The sequence below is a fragment of the Mastigoproctus giganteus genome, chromosome 11 (genome assembly GCF_048544385.1).
Source record: "Mastigoproctus giganteus isolate SK-2022 chromosome 11, ASM4854438v1, whole genome shotgun sequence".
Lineage (NCBI taxonomy): Eukaryota > Metazoa > Arthropoda > Arachnida > Uropygi > Thelyphonidae > Mastigoproctus > Mastigoproctus giganteus.
The window spans coordinates 102,642,184-102,660,399 of record NC_143585.1 but is presented as its reverse complement, the minus strand read 5'-3'; the positions used below and the strand labels follow the sequence as shown (position 1 = coordinate 102,660,399).

The following is an 18,216-nucleotide window of genomic DNA, read 5'->3' as shown; positions in this document are numbered from 1 at the left end:
CTTTACTGATGGAAGACCCTTTGTGGTGAGTGAGGCTGAGACATACGAATTACAGATTGTTTATTAGAAAAACTTTCAAACCTAACTGTAAGTAAGGTGCATGGGGTTGATGACATGTACTCAGTAATTTTGAAGATGGTAGCCTGAGAGTGCATTAAAACAATGAGGTTTATTGTGAGGACATCGTTGAACTTGGGAGAGATTCTATGGACTGGAAAAGTACCAATGTATTGCCAACCCATAAAGGTGGTTCTAAAAGCAAAGTGGGTACAGAGCAGTGATTATGACCTGAGGAGTTGGAAAATATTGGAGGCAATGATTAAGAATGCAATCTAGGCACATTTAGAGAGAGATGTCATTCTGAAGGACATGCAACATGGTTTTTTTTTTTTAAAGGAAAATTATGTTTAACTAATCCTGTTAACTATTTTGACACAGTTGCTCATGAGCTGGATATAGGAAATAATTTCTCCATAGTTTATTTGGATTTTAGCAAAGCACATGACTTGGCCCCTCATGACAGCTTACAGTATAAGCTGGAACAGATTTTTGTTGGGATCACAGCAAAATTCTAAGGATAGATGAAGGATAGATGCAGGACAAATTGCAATATGGATGAAGATATTAGATATTCTATTGGTGTAACATCGGAAGTGGGGTTCCCCCAAGGATCGGCCCCAGGTGCCAAGCAATTCCAAGCACTTTTCTTTATTTGTATTGCAAAACTTTTGCACTACAAGAAGTAGGCAGAGTTCCAGGAAGGAAATTCGCCTTTCTGTTTCTTGTTAATCTCACTAACCAAACTAACTTAGCTGCTTGGTTACCCTTGTGGCACTGTTCCTGCCTCCCCATGGTGGGGCCGGTAACCTGGAAAGAAAAGCTATTTCCAGGGCTAAAAGGAGCAAGATGATCTCCCACAGGACCTAAGGATCCTAATATGGCTACTCATGAGATAGAAGATTCTAACTCATGCAATACTAAACGTTAAAAAACTGACACTGTTAAAAGAAGGGTTCCAATGCACCTTATATTGCATTCTACCCAAGAACAGTCTTTAGGTAGTCTCTCTCCTTTTAAAATTGAGAAATACCTAGAAAATGTAATAGAATCTCCGAAAACAACCAAGTGCCTGTGATCTGGCAACTTACTCGTTGAGGTCTCAGACAAACGGCAATCGCAACGGCTCCAAAAACTAACATCCTTTGGAGGATTACCGATCACTGTCTTCTCCTCTCGTGCTACTCTAAACACCTCCAGGGGTGTTGATAGCTGAGTGGGATCTCATAAATCTCTCAGAAGAATAGCTGAAAAATTAATTACAAAACAAGGGAATTGTGCATGTAAAGCGCATATATAACAAACAAGACAATGCTCTAGTCCCAACTTGGAATATAATACTAACATTTGATAGCCCCAAACCTCCAATATCCATCAAAGCAGGCTATCTGAATTGTCAGATAAAATTGTACATTCCTAACCCAACATGCTATTTTAAATGCTAAAATTTTGGGCATTCCCAAAACGTGTAGAGATTTAGCCACTTGTGCAAATTGCGGTTCACCCGAGCACAATCACTGACTGCAAAGCAGAGCAACAAAAATGTAAGTATTATATTCAAGTAGCTACTATATACGAATACAAAGATGGAAACAGGAAAACCGTACTTCCTGAAAAGAATCTGTTAAACATAAGCCAACAGCCCCTTGGACAGAAACTGAGGACCACACTTCACTCAAATAATGTCCAGTTTTCTTCAATGGAATTGTAGAGGGTTATTGCTTTTTGACATTCGGGATCTCCTTCTCCAGTATAACCCAGTTACCTTTTGCCTCCAAGAAACTAACTTAACTGCTTCTGTTACTACCTTGCTTAAACATCACATTATCTACAGAAAAAATTGTTTCTCATGTAAACAATTCGGCTCATGGAGGAGTTGCACTTGTAGTCATCTAATATCCTTTCCTGACCATTAATGTTACAAACAAATCTAGAAGTAGTAGCTACTTGAATATCGTCTCATTTTTCTTTTACCACTGTCTTCTTATATCTTCCCCCTAACCAAGACATTTCTTACACTGATCTTGAAACTGTTGTATCTCAGCTCCTTCTCCCCCTTTTGCAACATGGGAGATTTTAACACACACAATCCTCTGTGGGGTAATAGAATACACAATAAATGAGGAAAAATATTAGAAAAACTTCTAGATAAATTTAATCTGACACTACTAATACTGGTTTATCCACTTATCTTCACCTACCTTCTGGGTCAAGCTCAACAATTGACCTCTCCATTTGCTCACCAGCCCTTTTTCTGCTGTTTGACTGGTCTGTTCATGATAGTCTACTGGGTAGTGACCACTATCCAATAGCCTGTCATATAGAATCAAATTCACCACCTTGTCATAATCAGACAGACAAATGGAACTTTGCCAAAGCTGATTGGATAAAATATAGGCAGCTAGCAATCCTAGAAAAAAAAACAGCTGTTTCAAATGTGTCAATAAATAATGTTGTTGATTGTGTAACAAACCAAATATTGCAGGCCACCAAAGCAACAATACCAAGTGTCTACAAGTCATAGAATAAGATCAAAACCCTGGTGGAAACAATGAATGCAACCAAGCCAAACGAGATAAAAATAAAACCTGGAATAAATTTTGCAAGATTCCTACTGCTGCTAATCTAGTCAAAAAATTAGCAGAAAAAGCACCAGAAAAATTAATAGCACTATATAATAACTGTATGACAGAAAGGTATATTCCCAAAAATATGGAAAAAAGCTGTTAACATTAATTCTCAGAAACCCCGAGAAACCGCCTACTGATCCCAAATCATATAGACCAATAGCCCTACTCCCTGTACTAGGGAAAATATATGAAAGATTAATATATAGTAGATTTGCTCAGTACTACACGGAAGCAGGTTTACATTGTAACAGTTAGTATGGTTTTAAGCAGGACAACTCTACGGAGGATGTCATGCACCACCTACTGACAATGGTTAAAAACTCATAGGAGAAATATATGCTGGCAATCTCCATTGACTTTGCCGGGGCATTTGACTCTCTGGTGGCCTAGTGTCCTTAGGAGACTCCGCCAGGCAAATGTCCCCCAAAACCTCTAAGGTAATAAACAGCTACCTTACAGACAGAAGTGTCTCGGTATGCACAAGGTTCCAGGAATTGACACGCCCTGTGAATAAAGGCTGCTTGCAGGGTTCGATCCTCGGCCCTTTCTTCTGGAACATTGTTCTGGCCTTGGATCTGGGTCCTGTAGAAAGCCTGGCCTTTGCAGATGACATGATTTTCCTTGTAAAAGGTAACATGCAAGTGGCTGTAGAGCAAAGATCAAATGCCACCTTCTTGCAGCTGCAGGAGTGAGCACAAATGCACAAGCTCAAAATATCGCCTGAAAAAACCAAACAAATACTTTTAAAAGGCAATTTGGACATAAGATGTTCAGAAATCAAAATTCACACAATCACTATAAAAATGGTAACAGAACTAAAATATCTTGGAGTGGTCTTTGATTCAAAAATAACTTTTCATCCCCATTTGATCTACTTTGTGAAGAAAGTGAAATTATGCAGGTATGATTGCCAGGATCAGTTGAGCAGACTGGGTCTCAAAAGAAAGACCTTGGCAATCATATACTGTGCAATGTTCCTACCCGTTATCACCTAAGGAGCGGCGCCTCCGTAGCCAGGTGGGCAGGAGCAGCAGTGCGTAGCACTTCTTCTTGATTAGACCGGGGTTCGAGCCCGTGACCACTGCATATCCCTGGAGCAATATAGCCTTAGTTGCTAATGCTCCTAAAAACCAAATAACAAACAAACAAACAAACCTATGGAGCTGGTGCATGGTTCACCCGCTTGGCCATAGTAAGAAACAGGAATAAATTAGAATTGATACAAAGGACAATATTACTCACTATTACCAGAGCATGTCGCACGGTCAGCACACCTACACTACAGTTGCTAGCCAGAGCTCCCCCACTTCACCTGAAAGTAGCCAAAAGAGGTTTATATTATAGATTTAAAAAGGGCATATCCACAGAATTTCTGGGGATAGCCCTTGATACAACCAACACCTTCAATGATGAAAAAAATAAAAAAAAAAACTAAAAAAAAAAGAATAGCCACAAAGCTCCATGAGCTATGGCAAATGAAGTGGGAGCAGGAAACTAGAGGTCTGGTTACCAAAAGGTTTCTACCATGGGTGGCAATTGTTAGCCCAACGTCACTTAAGTGGTAATTTTTGCAACATTTATATTGACAGGTCACGGCTCCCTAAAGGTGAAACTAACCTCCTTAAACCTGTTTGTTTGTTATTTGGTTTTTAGGAGAATTAGCAACTAAGGCCATATTGCTCCGGAGATATGCAGTGGTCATTCCCTGACCTTTCCGCATTCTCTGTATTTGGTGGTGACGGGCTTGAACCCCGGTCTAATCAAGAAGCGTGTGCTATGCACTACTGCTCCTTACCACCTTGCTAGGGAGTCGCCTTCCTTAGGCCTGATTGATGACCCAAACTGCACCTGTGGCGAGAATGAAGACTGGGCACACATTCTATATGAATGTATAATATATGACATCCCCAGAACAGCTAATAGCACAGATTGGCCCCCCTTCCCAGGAGAGAACATCTGTTCATCCGAAAAGAGGAAAATTATAAAGCCTTTACATCTTTCACAGTATTCAAAATGAGCAGAACTATCCAAAATGGCAATTCAGCCCCCCAGCAATTAAACAATAATCAATAGTTAAAATTGCCCAAGTTTCCCACCATGCCCAGACAATGACTTAAAAACTGTCAGGATAGCAGTATTCTGCACCCTGACAAACCTCCCCAGGACTACCCTGCCATGTGTAGGAACTTGGGGCCCCATGCCAATTAAGTAACCAGGTAGGGAAGGTAGATATACAGGCAGCCATGGAAGCAGATTAGCTGAAAAATATCAGTAAGCCGATAGCAAAGGGATGTAATGTAGAATGAAAGAAGAATGAATGAATGAGAATGAAAGACAGAATGAATAGGCTGGGCACTGAGTGAACTAGGAATTATGATAAAAGGGAATAAATGGCAGTTTTGGTGAAAGAAAGTTTGGTTTTTAGGAGCATTAGCAACTAAGGCCATATTGCTCCGGGGATATGCAGTGGTCATTCCCTGACCTCTCCGCATCCTCCATATTTGGTCATAGGCTCGAACCCTGGTCTAATCAAGAAGCGTGTGCTACGCACTGCTGCTCCTGCCCACCTGGCTACGGAAGTGCCAAAAGCAAGAGTGAATGGGAATGAGTGGAAGAGCAAATTGGCCGAAAGAATACAAAGTTAAAACTAACTTGCATTACTTTATATATACTAACAACACAAAAACTATCACTGCATTCTCCCCTGGCCTGCAAAAAAATTGTGGCTACTGAAGAATAACAGTAAGTTAAGGTGCCAAGAGAGGGCAGTGCAGAAAGCAAGAGTCGAATAAATGGAATGAATGAAAGTGGGTGAGAGAAAAAGAACACAAACCATAAATGCTACAGTTAAGTACACGCTAACCCTAGTTTTAATTAGTATTTAAATTAACATTACACATCATTGCATCCCCCCTGGTGTGAGAAAAAGATGAAATGAGTGTAAGTGGGGTGGGGGGGAAATATATATATGTGTGTGTGTGTGTGTGAAACTTGAAAAAAAAAATATATATATATATAAAATATAAGAAAAATGTATTAAAAAAGAATAAAAATAGTGAAGTAAATGTGTGTCTCTCCCACCCCTTCGCCTGTGGATTCCCCACTGCCAACTAACATATCCCACACCCGGAGTGGGATGGGCAGCTTGACCTTCCTACCGGATTTGACACTACCTGGACATGACACCGATGAAGACATTCTGCGACTTTGCTGCCGACACGCCATTGGCGATCTGAACTGGGTACTCTAACCCGGTTCCCTTTAAAACTCCATCCCTGGGTAGGAGACAGGTCTCTGTCTCCTCTCCTCCCTGCCTACCCCCATACTTTGCCTGGTGGGGGTCGTCTCCACTGACCTCTTTGGGAATGCCTACTCTATTGTTCCTATTATTCTATCTGTTTTCCCCCAGTCTTCAGTTTCCGCCCTTCTCTCACTAAACCGACTGAGTGCACCCCTTAACAATGCTGCCAAATTCTAATCAACGTCTAAATTGTACTGTTTTCTTGTAAATCTCTTTTGGCCAAATTCTAGTGTACACCCCCCCCCCTTTTTTTTTATAAGGCCTTTCCACTGAAATCCTTGGAAATTAGGTGGTGGAGCCTGCCAGAGTACTTAAACAATCTACTGGGTGCCTGACCTGCCTCCTTGTGGCAAAGTGATATTATTTTGATATTAGTATCAGCCCTACAGTGCAAGGAAGCCACTGGCTTTTGCTGCACTAGTAATAAAAAAAAAAATTATGCACTTCCCTCTTCAGATAGGGTAATTATCCAGTGAGGCATTCCAGTAATCAACAACTCACTAGCTAAAAGAAAACTTTCTACAGTTCTCCTGTAATTTAAATTTAAGACCCATAGTTCATTTTACTAACCCTCACAGAGTCTTATAAACCTCAGTCAGGTCTCTAAGGTGCCTGGTTGCCAAGTTCTGTAGCCCACATAATTGAAGTCTTTCCTTAAATGGTTGCCCTTTTGTCAACCTTGCCATGCAAATTTCTCAGATTTGGATCCTTTCAAGAAGCTCTGTCTTTTTCGGGTGAGACCTACATACATGGACACAGTATCTCAATGGTTGTACAATTGCCTTAAACCAGTGGTTTCCAAACTTCATATTATTATGCCCCCCTTTAAAAAAAAATCTAATCTTGGCACCTCCCACCCTTTATTTCATAAAATAATACAGACACATTTTTAAATGGTAAAAAACGTATTAATACAAAAAATGAAAAAAAAAAAAAGTGATTGACAGAATAATAACAAGGTTTTACTATATATATTCATTTTTAAATTATTTTGTTTTTAATGCGATGGATGTGCTTGTTTATTAGCAAAAAGTTTATCGAATCTAGGTGTCATTGAGGAGAGTGCTACTCGTAGCTCTTTTTCTACTATTAAACGGGCTTGATATTTGGATTTCATTGCAGCCAATGCAGAAAATCCCATTTTGCATAAATATGATGTTATGAATGGCAGCAATACTTGCATTGCTTTGCTTGACAAAGTATTATATTCTTCACTTTGATTCAACCAAAATTGAACTAGGGTTTCACTCTGAAATTTTTGTTTCAATGAAGTATCGTATGATAATTCTATCAATTTTTCATTTTCAATAGGTGTCAATCCAAATTCATCTTGTTCATCGACAAATGGATTCTGTATCCACGTGAACTTTGTAAAATCAAAATCTTCGAAATAATGTGAAAAGTGCATTAGCAAACCATCCAAGTGTTCAGTAAATAGATTTTTGTTTGCTTCAATATTAACTCTGCGCAGAAATCATTTAAAAGTGGAAACATGTCAAACTTATTTTTTGTAAATTTGATTTCCACAGCTCAAATTTTTTTATGAATGCTTTCACTTTGTCTTTTTGAATCAGTGAATGCATTTGTGGTCCTTGCATTGATTTATTCAAAACACTGTTTTCCAAAAATTTCAACCAAATAGGCAAGTTTAACAATAAAGTTATCATTCCTAAATAAATTTGCCTCTTCATTATGATTTTCATCAAGAAAAATTGCAATCTCTTCTTTGAGTTCAAACACCCTTTGAATCACTTTTGCAAGAGATAGCCAGCGCACTTCACAATAGTATAGAAGTGAGGTATAATTAGCTTCCATATCTTCACACAGCTTTGCAAACAACCTAACTTTTAAAGGACTTTTTTTACGTAGTTTATAACTTTTGTAAAAATGTTGTTAAGTTCCTCGCTCATATTTTTTGACACAAGAGCTGCTCTGTGAAGCATGCAGTGCGTCTAGATAACTTTGGGTGCTTTCTTTTTAACTAATGCTTGAAGACCTGCTGGGTTCGAGCCCGTCACCACCAAATACGGAGGATGCGGAAAGGTCAGGGAATGACCACCGCATATCCCGGAGCAATATGGCCTTAGTTGCTAATGCTCCTAAAAAAAAAAAAAAAAAAAACCAAACCGAAGACCTGCTTTGTGTCCTGACATTGACTGTGCTCCATCAGTATAGAGTCCAATGCAGTTATTCCACTTTGTTGTTCTCATCAAAAAAAAGTGTCAATTATATTAAAAATTTCATTGGATGTGGCCTTTCCAGGAATGGGGTTGCAAAATAATATATCTTCCATTATATTAGTTTCTGCAACATATCGAACATATGCAATTAAATGAGCATCTTTAGCTACATCAGTTGCCTCATCTACTTGTATGGCGAATTTCGAAGTACGCAGTCGAGAAACTAACTGATTGCAAAGATTTTCAGATATATCATTGATTCTTCTGCAAACTGTATTATCAGCAAGTGGTATTTGTTGCAATTGTTTTGCATATGATTCGCCGAACATTATTTTAACCATATCAATAGCTGCTGGGCAATAGGGGCCAAATGTCTAAATGGTCAGAGGAAACAACAGAACATAATGCTACACAACAGACCACTCTCTACACAATTTTTAAATCTCCGGCCTCCACAGAGTTCTGTGTCACTCACAAAGAATACAATGCGGAGATGGGGTAAACCCCTGGTGCCATCAGACAACTAACACACTACACACCAATTGAAAGTTGTGCTTTGAAGTGATGAGTCATGATGTCCCTCTGTCTTGACTTTTAAAGTTTCTCTAAATAAGTGAGACAGATCAAACAATAAGCAATTTTCTGCACATCTTTTAACTTTTCCTCCAAGTACACTAATTGTTCTGTTTAGATATGAAACTTTATAAATTAAACCAGGTAAGGTTTCTTTCTGTTTCACATGGGTTGAGGTTCTGAGGTTTAATTTGAATTTAAGTAGTCTCTACAGAGACTGCTTAAATTCAAATACCATCTTGTTTCTGTCATGAAAACCAAGACAACTCTTACAAAAAGAAATTCCAGCAGAACTGTTTCATAAAATGAAAAGTCGTAACACAAGACCAAATTATAATGTAATTGAATGAGATACGTTCCAAAATTTTTCCAAGTACGTACTAATATTTCTGATTTTTATAAATCATTAAATATTTTAAACATTTAATGCACATGTTTTATTTATACTTATATATAAAATAAAATTTTACTTTGGTCCTGTGGAGTCATCACTTGAGTACGTATTTACTCAAGTGATGACTCCATGACCCGTTTCGTCCACATTAAAAACTAAATCAGGGTGGTAGTTGCCTTTGTCTATTAAGCGTTTAAATTCGGAAAGATACTCTTCCACCACTGCAACGTCAGCACTGAAAGCCTCACCAGACACTTTCACATTGTGAATTTTACAACAGTTTTTAAACTGATGAAACCACCCTTTGCTGGCTGTAAATGTTTCAGTGCTACCAGACTCCTCACATATTTCGTGAAATAACGACTTTGCCCTGTCCAGCATTATCACCTGTGTTACAGGAATGTTATTTTGGTTCATATCATCAATGCACAATGCTAACAATTTCTCCTTTTTTTTTTTTTCCCCATTGTCTCACTGCATGAATAAGTTGTTCTGGAGGATAACACACTTGTTATCCCTGTGTGTGCACTTTATTTTATCAACATTGTTCATATCGTTGATAGAATAGAAGGTGTTAAACTCAACGCCTTACACACACACACACACACATCCAACCGATGCTCACCAGACTCCATGTGAAGATCACGTCCATTTTCTCCTTAATTTTTAGTGTTTTACACTCTTTTTTGCCCCCCACAGAAACAGAAACTGCCCTATGCTTAGAGCCCATGGTTACAAAAAAATTATTATTAATGAGAAATAACACTGCGTAACCCGTTAACAATTGAAGGAAAATTCACAACAAAACGAAAATGGTACACTGAATGTAAACAACTCTTGGCATAGCTATCATTCCACCCACAATGCACCAAGAAAAACAAAAGAAACGTCTAGTGCGTGTTTGGACTTGCAGGTATTGCTGCAACATGTTACTGAGTTGTGATTTTTTTGTTATTTTCAATTTTTTCAGGTAATATTTTGAAACAGTTGTTAATGTGAAAAGTCGTAAAATGGCCCATCGTAAAACAGGACCTACCTGTAGTTGTATATAGATTCAAAAATAATTATATATACAAGCTGGAGTTTTAGAGCAAACAAATATATATAACAGTAAATAACTGGCCTTTCAAAAAATTTAGATGCTGCTTTAAAATTTGGTGGCTGCCACATAATAGCAAACATCTTGCAATATATGTTTTAAATTCTAATATCAAACAGCAAAAAATTTTAGCATATAGTAAAACTAAAATGGAAAAACCCCAAATTTTTGAAAGTTCTTCATTTTAATTATTTTATTTTTCCCACCGTTTCTTTTAATACAGTAAACCCCTGCTATTCATTGGTATCTGAATTTGCAGTTATTTGCACTTGTCATGGAAGGTTTCATCGTTTGCTTTTAATTTTTATGCTTATAAATTGAATAAATTTATCAATTTATAAATTGATATGCTTACAAAAGTGATAAATCTACCGTTTTGCAATGTAAAACAGACTTTTTCGAGCGTGTTAACAGAAGAAAGTGACTTCATTGTGGACAAATTCTTTCTAAGACGTACAAAAATATGGCTACGAATAACAAGGGAATGTGAAAAGATCAAAGAAGGTGATGACATTAGCGAATAAAATTGAGTTATTAGACAAAATTTCTAATGGTGAAAGTGTCTCGTCAGTGGCAAAACATAAAATCAATGAGTCAACGGTACGATCAATCAAGAAATCGGAAGAAAAAATCCGCCGCAGTGTCTGTGAAAATGCGCTAATTGCTTCAAAAATTTGCTCTGTAACTCGTGATGTTAAATTAGAAAAAATGGAAAAAGCTTTAAATCTGTGGATAGAAGACGGAACTCATAATAAAATTCCCTTAAGTTCGCTCATCATTTGAGAAAAAGCAAAACTCCTTTATCAACACTTTAGCAAAACTGGTGATAGCACTGGCGGGATAAGTTTTTTAGCTAGCAAAGGCACTGGATTGAAATTTCTAATAAATATTACATTTAATATTAAATTGTTTCTTATTTTCATTTTGATGCCTTATGCTTGCATTTCACTATGTACTGTCTATGTACATAGTCATATTATGAAGGTACATATAATACATACATAGACAAAATTTTAGACTAGGTTTTCTTATATATTTCATACTTTGGAACGGAACCCCTTTATTACTATGGTAGCCATAACTCAGTATTCGTGTTTTCGGTATTCGCGGCATTTCTCAGGAACGTAACCCCTGCGAATAGCGGGGGTTTACTGTATTTCCAAATGGCTTTAGTTTCCAATACTAAAATTAATTACCTCATACCACCTGTTTTCATTCTTACAATGGCTGAAAGTAACATTCTGTTTTACGTACTCTTATCTTTTGCTGGTAAGCAATGGATCCTTCATTCGAATGAACTGCTGAAACATTTAACTTTAGTTCTACTGATCATAACAGTACTTGCCGATATGTGTGGAATGAAGTATTCAAGAAAACTAATGACTTGAATAAATGTGGAAATTTTTCCTCTTTGATCCATACATTCTTTTCTCAATTAAATGCCTATATATTTTCACAGAATTTGTTTTACTGATATATAACAACCTAATTATCTTTCATTATTTTTACTTCTCTTTTCCTCTTCTGGTGCTTCTTTCAGTCACATCATTTCAAATGTGTGCTTGTGAGTATCAAGATATGTAACAGTATCACTAGTGCAGAGATAAGCTAAACTGCATATTTAAAATTTGACACATTATTTAAACTAAAGCACATTGTGATAAAGATAAAATATTTAAACACTGGTGTTACACACACATTTTGAAGAGTTCTGAAATTTATATAAATTAATTCTCATTAAAAAGAGAAAACTTTAAAGTGTCAACGTTTGACACTGGTACTGGTTTACCTGCCTGATCATGCCTGGGTGTGGCAAATGCCTGGAGAAAGCTACCTGCCAATGTGTCATCCTGACAGTGAAGTTTAGCAGAGGCAGTGTGGTTTTTTTCAGGGTTTGGCGTGGGACCATTGGCTGTTTTGGACAAAACCATGAATGCTGAAACCTAGTTAGATGTCATGGACAATAATGCATTACTTACATAGTGGCAGCACATTAAGGAAGGCCCATACCTGTGCCAAAGGGACAGTGCTCCATGTCATACTGCTTGCATTGTAACAAGACAGGTTTGAGGATATGAGCCTTGAAAAGTTGGACTGGCCAAGCTAGAGCCCTGACCTGAATCCTATAGAGAACTGAACTGGTCATTGCTTTGAAAACTGAATGGCAGAAAATACTGGAAGTATTTGCAAAAATCTGGTGGAGAGTGATCCGTCGAGTCTTTAGGCTGTCATAAAGGCTAAATGTGTCAGCACACATTATTAGTTTTCCTGTAAGCAAAGGTTGTATGTAGATATGCAGGTGTCTGGATATTAATAGAACAACATATGAGTCCTCTGTGGCAGCATAGCCAGCATGACATTTTGCCACTTGGCACTCATTTGGACAGTTCTAGGTTAATTTCCCACCAATGACTGGAGGAATTTCTAACATCCTTTTCAATCAAGGCTATAGTTAGCTGATCTTAGGTAGAGGGAGTTTTTCTTCAATATTTATTTTGGGTTTCTCATCACAAAACATGCAAGTCTGCCTATGAACATAGACAGCTATATACAGGATATGAGTAACAAGCTTGTGTCATTAAAACAATAATTTGAATTGGATATACAAAGTGTGGCTATTAAATAACAAGACTGTGTGAGCAGCCACTACATACCAAGCACCACCTGTGAAACAAAGGAACAGTGGTCGACCTCTATTTCCTAATTGTCTGCCAAATCACATTCCAATACACTCATTTGCCTTGTGGTGAGACAGGTATTCATTACTTTGTTTTTGCAGTTTGCCAGAAAAATGACAGACAGAAGAATCAAACAGTGAATCAATCTCAGATTTTTAAAGTCTGAAAGTTGAGTTGCTAACATCAAGTTTATGGGGAAGATACTATGTGAAGAGCTTTCGTTTTTGAATGGCATAATATTTTTACTAATAATAATTTTTTAACCGTGAAAACTGATGAAAATGTGGAATGGATAAGGACATTGATTAGAAGTGATTGTCATTTAGGCATTAGAACTCAATATGGGCAAAGAAATCACAAATTTTAACTGAAACTTAAGCAGAAGAAAAGTGCATGCCAAAACTTTTGGATGAAGATCAAAGAATAAGGAGGCTCCGAGTTTGTGAAGATGTTTTGAAAAGAATTGAAGATCCAGATTTTCTGATTACTTGAGATGAGATTTGATGTTCCAGTATGACTCAGAAACTAAAAGACAGTCAATCAATGAAAGACAACAATACCCTAGACCAAAAAAAGGGAACAATGTCAAAATCAAAAATGAAACCGTGATTTTTGTTTTCTTTGATATTATTATGACTGAATACATCCCACCAAATCACTGTCAAATAATACATTATTGTAGTTCTGACAAAAGCTGCATGAAAAAAATTAAAAGGGACCAGAACAGTGGAAGGATGGTTGGATGTTCAGTCAAGACAATATAGTCTCTGTTCACCAGTTTCTGGCCAAAATGCAAATTCCTGTGTGTGAACATGCAAGAAATTAATATTAAACATTAAGAAAATATAGCATGAAGAGGATACCAAGATGAAAGGAAATGGTTAGTTTAATAGAGCAAATTATACAGTAATGAAAAGTTGGTCTGATAGTTAACCACAGCAGTGGCTGAATATGATAAATCAGTGGTTAATAGAGCAAGGAGTTTCACATATGTAAATATCAGATCAAATCAGGATTCCCCTGTTTAATGTTATGGTAAAGTCATTGCCAACCCAGCTGATGAAGTGAATGGGTTCTTTGCATTGATCTTTATAGATGAAATTTAACTCATAGTAAAAAAGACGACTTAGGCACTGTAATATCAGCAATATGGAAATTAAAGGATTGTTTTCTAGAAGAAATTTTAGTTATTTTAAGTGGTAAGGAACTCTATCAAACCATTAAATGAAAATGACTGCATACTAAACAAAATGTCCATGTAGAATGAAGCTCTTACTAATCATAGAATATCAATTTCATCATCATTGCTGTTACGCTCAATTTTTAGTGTGATGTGCCCCTAAGCTTTCTTCAAAGAGTGCATTATCACCAAAGGCATCAATAATTCCACATTCAATTCAAGAACGATGGCAATTTTCATATTTCACTAACCTCCAATTTTTCACCCATACAACTGTGAAATATTTATACAAATTGTTGGTTGCTTTATTCATCCTGTTAATGTCAATTTGTAAGTCCATCTGTACAGTCCCCTCATTAATGAGTGCTTTAAAAGGGTTGGTTAATGTCCAATAAGTACAGTTAATTAATATACCTCATAGGGAATTACATCTAATTCCATGTTAAAATAGAGGAACCATTTTTTTTATTGCTTCTGTTATGTGATCTGAACTGGTCCCATACTAAAAGAGCTGGCTCTTTTAAAAGGTCAATTGGACTTCTTCATCATATTTTGTTTAGCTATGGCTGGCAATAAAAACATCATTGTGTGCCAGCCAAATTTAGGCAACATTTCCAGAGGGGGGGAAAATGCATTATGATCTGGAAAATACAGTAAGTATATTTTTAAAATAGATAATATGCCACTTTTTATTATTTAAAACAAAATAAATTTCACTGTCACGTGTTAAGACTTTGGTTACAGTGTGACATCACCCAGCCAATTATTAGACACATGTTGGTTATGTGTAGTTGCTTGTAGTTATTGTTCATTGCACTTATATTTCTATCAATGCTAGATGTTTTTTAAACTGCTCAGTGATTTTTTCTTTTTTTTTCCAAAGTAAGAATTGTTTTTTCAGAAACAGTGGCTGGTATTTGTTTTAGAATGTTAAAAAAACTAGAAAATATTTATTTAGATTTAAAAGCTAATATAATTGAAATCAGTGAATATCTCAAATAGTCAAACCGTTGCAAATTTAACCTTCTTTTGTATGAATATGGTGTCCATAATTAAAGAGAAGATGCAAATTACAGGTCATGAACAATACAGATTCCATCAGATGTCAGAATCTGCATCATGGTGGTCGGCTAGAACCTGACCATATTGTCTATCCTGGGCCTAACCTGTTGCAAAAGTAAGGGCTGCCTGTAGTTAGGAAGGCAGCAGTTTTGATTTGAACTTGTGCTGAGTTAAACAGGAGTGATTCCTTGGTTAGTGTACTGTGCAAAGTACTTAGAAATTGAATATTATCCATCTTAAACCATCTTGCTGGTTCAAGATGGATGTTATTATAATTTCAGATGTTTATTATAATACTCTTTAGTTTGCACTAAAGAGTATTATAAACTGTTTCAAATTTAACCTTCTTTTGTATATGGTGTCCATAATTAAAGAGAAGGTGCTAAATAATACAGGTTGCATTGCCACAATCTGCATCATGGCAGTGGGCAAGAACCTGACCTTATTATCCAGTCCAGTCCTGGTTCTAACCTGTTGCAAAACTAGCGGCTGCCTGTATTTAGGAAAGCAGCAGTTTTTATTTGAATGTGTGCAGAGTTAAACAAGAGTGATCCCTTGCTTAGTATATTATACAAAGCACTTAGAAATTGAATAATATCCATCTTAAATCAGCAGGATGGTTTGCAGTAAAGAGTATTATAATGAACTGCTGTCTTTCATTTGTTTTCCCAATTAATAAGCAGTACATTTCTAGCAAGTTTTGAAGTTTGTTACCTAGAGCAATAAAAATGTAAACAAAAATTTGCAAATAGTCTGAATTATAGTTTATATGTTGAAAATACAAAAATATATAGATTCAAAACTGTTACCTGTGTTTTTTTTTTTTTTTTTTTTAAATGTTTACTCTTGTTTTTCTTTACAGTATCATTTCTTGTTTTGGCTGGGATTGCTGTTGGTTGTACTGTGCTCTTTATATTGTTCTTTGATACTGAATATAAAAGGTTAAAAGCAGATCTAGCTGCTAGAGTTAGACAAATACTCCAGCATTCAACTATTTCTGAGGATAGCCTAGATGTTTCAATACGTACAGATCATATAGAGTATACCAGCCAATACTAAAATTTATCTACATACCTGCAATAGTTAAATTGCTCAAATAGTATTCACATCAAGATATTAGTAAGTTTTATATTTTTGAACTAATCTGAACAATTCATAGAGCTAGTCATGGTTCAGATTTCAGTGCTTAGTGTGCCATATGAATATATGAAGACCCTTTCAATTCATTTTATTTAATAAGTTCAGGAATTTAGTTTCATTTGTATAATGGCATAATAATTACCTTTGCAAATCATGTATACCTCTTTCCATCTCTTCAGGTGATTTTTTGCATGTAAAGACTGTGATAAACTTTTTGAATGTTTGTATACCACTTCATAAGTATGAAAACAATATAATTCATGCTCTTTTCATGTTGAATAGGAAAAGTAAATATCTATATTTTGATAAATAGTCCCTCTACATGTAATCTTATCTTGTTTATCTTTACACAGTTAATGAATATAGAACTTGAAAAGCATTCAATTAACACTTGTAAATACTACTCAACCAGTCACTGTTGACAGATTCTTTGTAAGCAGCTAATATTTGGTATTCTTCTGTTATATTGTCAGATATCTTAAAAAAAAAACTTATTGTAAGAAATAGCTTGGCTAATTTAATTTTTTCAGGTGTGTGCATGTGTAAATTTAAATTTTCCAAGGCCATTTCATACATGATTCAAATAAGGCCTGCATTAACATTTTAAAACCTTTAAAATTTTCTGATTTGATATTTGGCAGTATTTTGGGCAAATATTTTAAAAATATCTTTGCTCCATGAATACTTTTAAGCTTAACTGTCTAGCAAATGGATCACTTCCAGCCCAAATTACCACTGTTTTTTTGTGGAACAGCTGGGGCCTATGTGCCTGCTCAAGCATTTACGGTTTATTCAGCTCACAAGGAGAGTTTGTGGTAGTGCTTTTATGATGAAAAAAAATTCTATTTTCATTATCTTTTAACAAACAAATGGTGTAGGTTCCACTGTATATAAACAATTCTCACCCAGTTGCTAACTTATAAAAAAAAAAAAAAAAAAAATCCATACATCTGAACTCAGTTCTCCCCCTCCCATCTTAAAAGAACAATGGCCATGGAATATTTCTAGAATAGGCACCGAAAGTGACAATCATATTTGCAGCAAGATTAAAGAATGATCCCTGCTTTTGAACAGAAGATAGCAGTCATCCCTTAAACTTGTAACAGAAAAAACAATTTTTTAAAATAAATTTAGGGGCAATAGTTCTTAACATTGAGGCAGTTTTATATTGTCATGTTTTTCATCTAAAAATGGGATGGCTGGTCTTCTCCCTTCCCCAAAACCTCTGATCAGCAAAAATTGGCTAGAGAATACAGTTTAGAGATAAAATACATTTTTCCATTCAAAGCACAGTAAAATAATTTCACATAAATATACTTTGTTTTTCCATGTATTTGTTAAGGAGATAGTAATGATTTTTCAATCCTTCCTTTAGTGATGTACCTCTTTTTTATATGCACTTTTTCAATATTATATCAGCAATGAGACATCATTGATATCCTATGGAAATCAACAATGGGAAATAAATAGCCACTTCTTGCCACTGAAGAAGCATGGAGATGTAAAAGCTGTTACTTGTTTTTTGTTAATTTCCATATTTTCATTCCCACAGCTTCAACTATTTTGGATGTATCTTTTGTCAGATTCCTGTTAAGCACAGGAATGACAACTGATCAGTGAACTAGAGTATGTTCCTTCATTGGATGTTACAGGATTGGTGCTAGCCAAGGCACTTTCAATTAACTTTTAAACTAGTAGCTTACAATCTGACATGGTATGCTGCTTTGAAAAACAGAATGATTTTGCTCAGAACAATTTATAATCCATAAATTGTTATAAGCAAAGCATATATAATATGCAAAATACAGTTATCTAAATTGTTAAAGAATATACCAGCATTTATGCTGTAAAGCATAAACTGTCCCAATTCGAGCCAACTGAAGTAGGCTGCAGAAATGTTATTCATCTCTTGATCTTGCTAT

At 36.0% G+C, this 18,216-nt stretch overlaps 1 protein-coding gene across 3 annotated transcripts in view; it reads left to right on the top strand.

Annotated features, from left to right (window-relative positions):
- Positions 1-16,344, top strand: part of LOC150078312 (solute carrier family 49 member A3-like) — a 148,008-nt gene extending 131,664 nt beyond the window's left edge. For 2 of the 3 annotated variants that reach the window (XM_090385249.1, XM_090385248.1), the window contains exon 10: positions 16,017-16,344. In XM_090385249.1, the coding sequence (XP_090241375.1) occupies positions 16,017-16,213 (197 nt within the window). In that variant the 3' untranslated portion in view covers positions 16,214-16,344. The remainder of the gene's footprint in view (positions 1-16,016) is intronic. The other variant, XR_016547643.1, reaches the window with a different exon arrangement.
- The last annotated feature ends 1,872 nt before the right edge of the window (positions 16,345-18,216 follow it).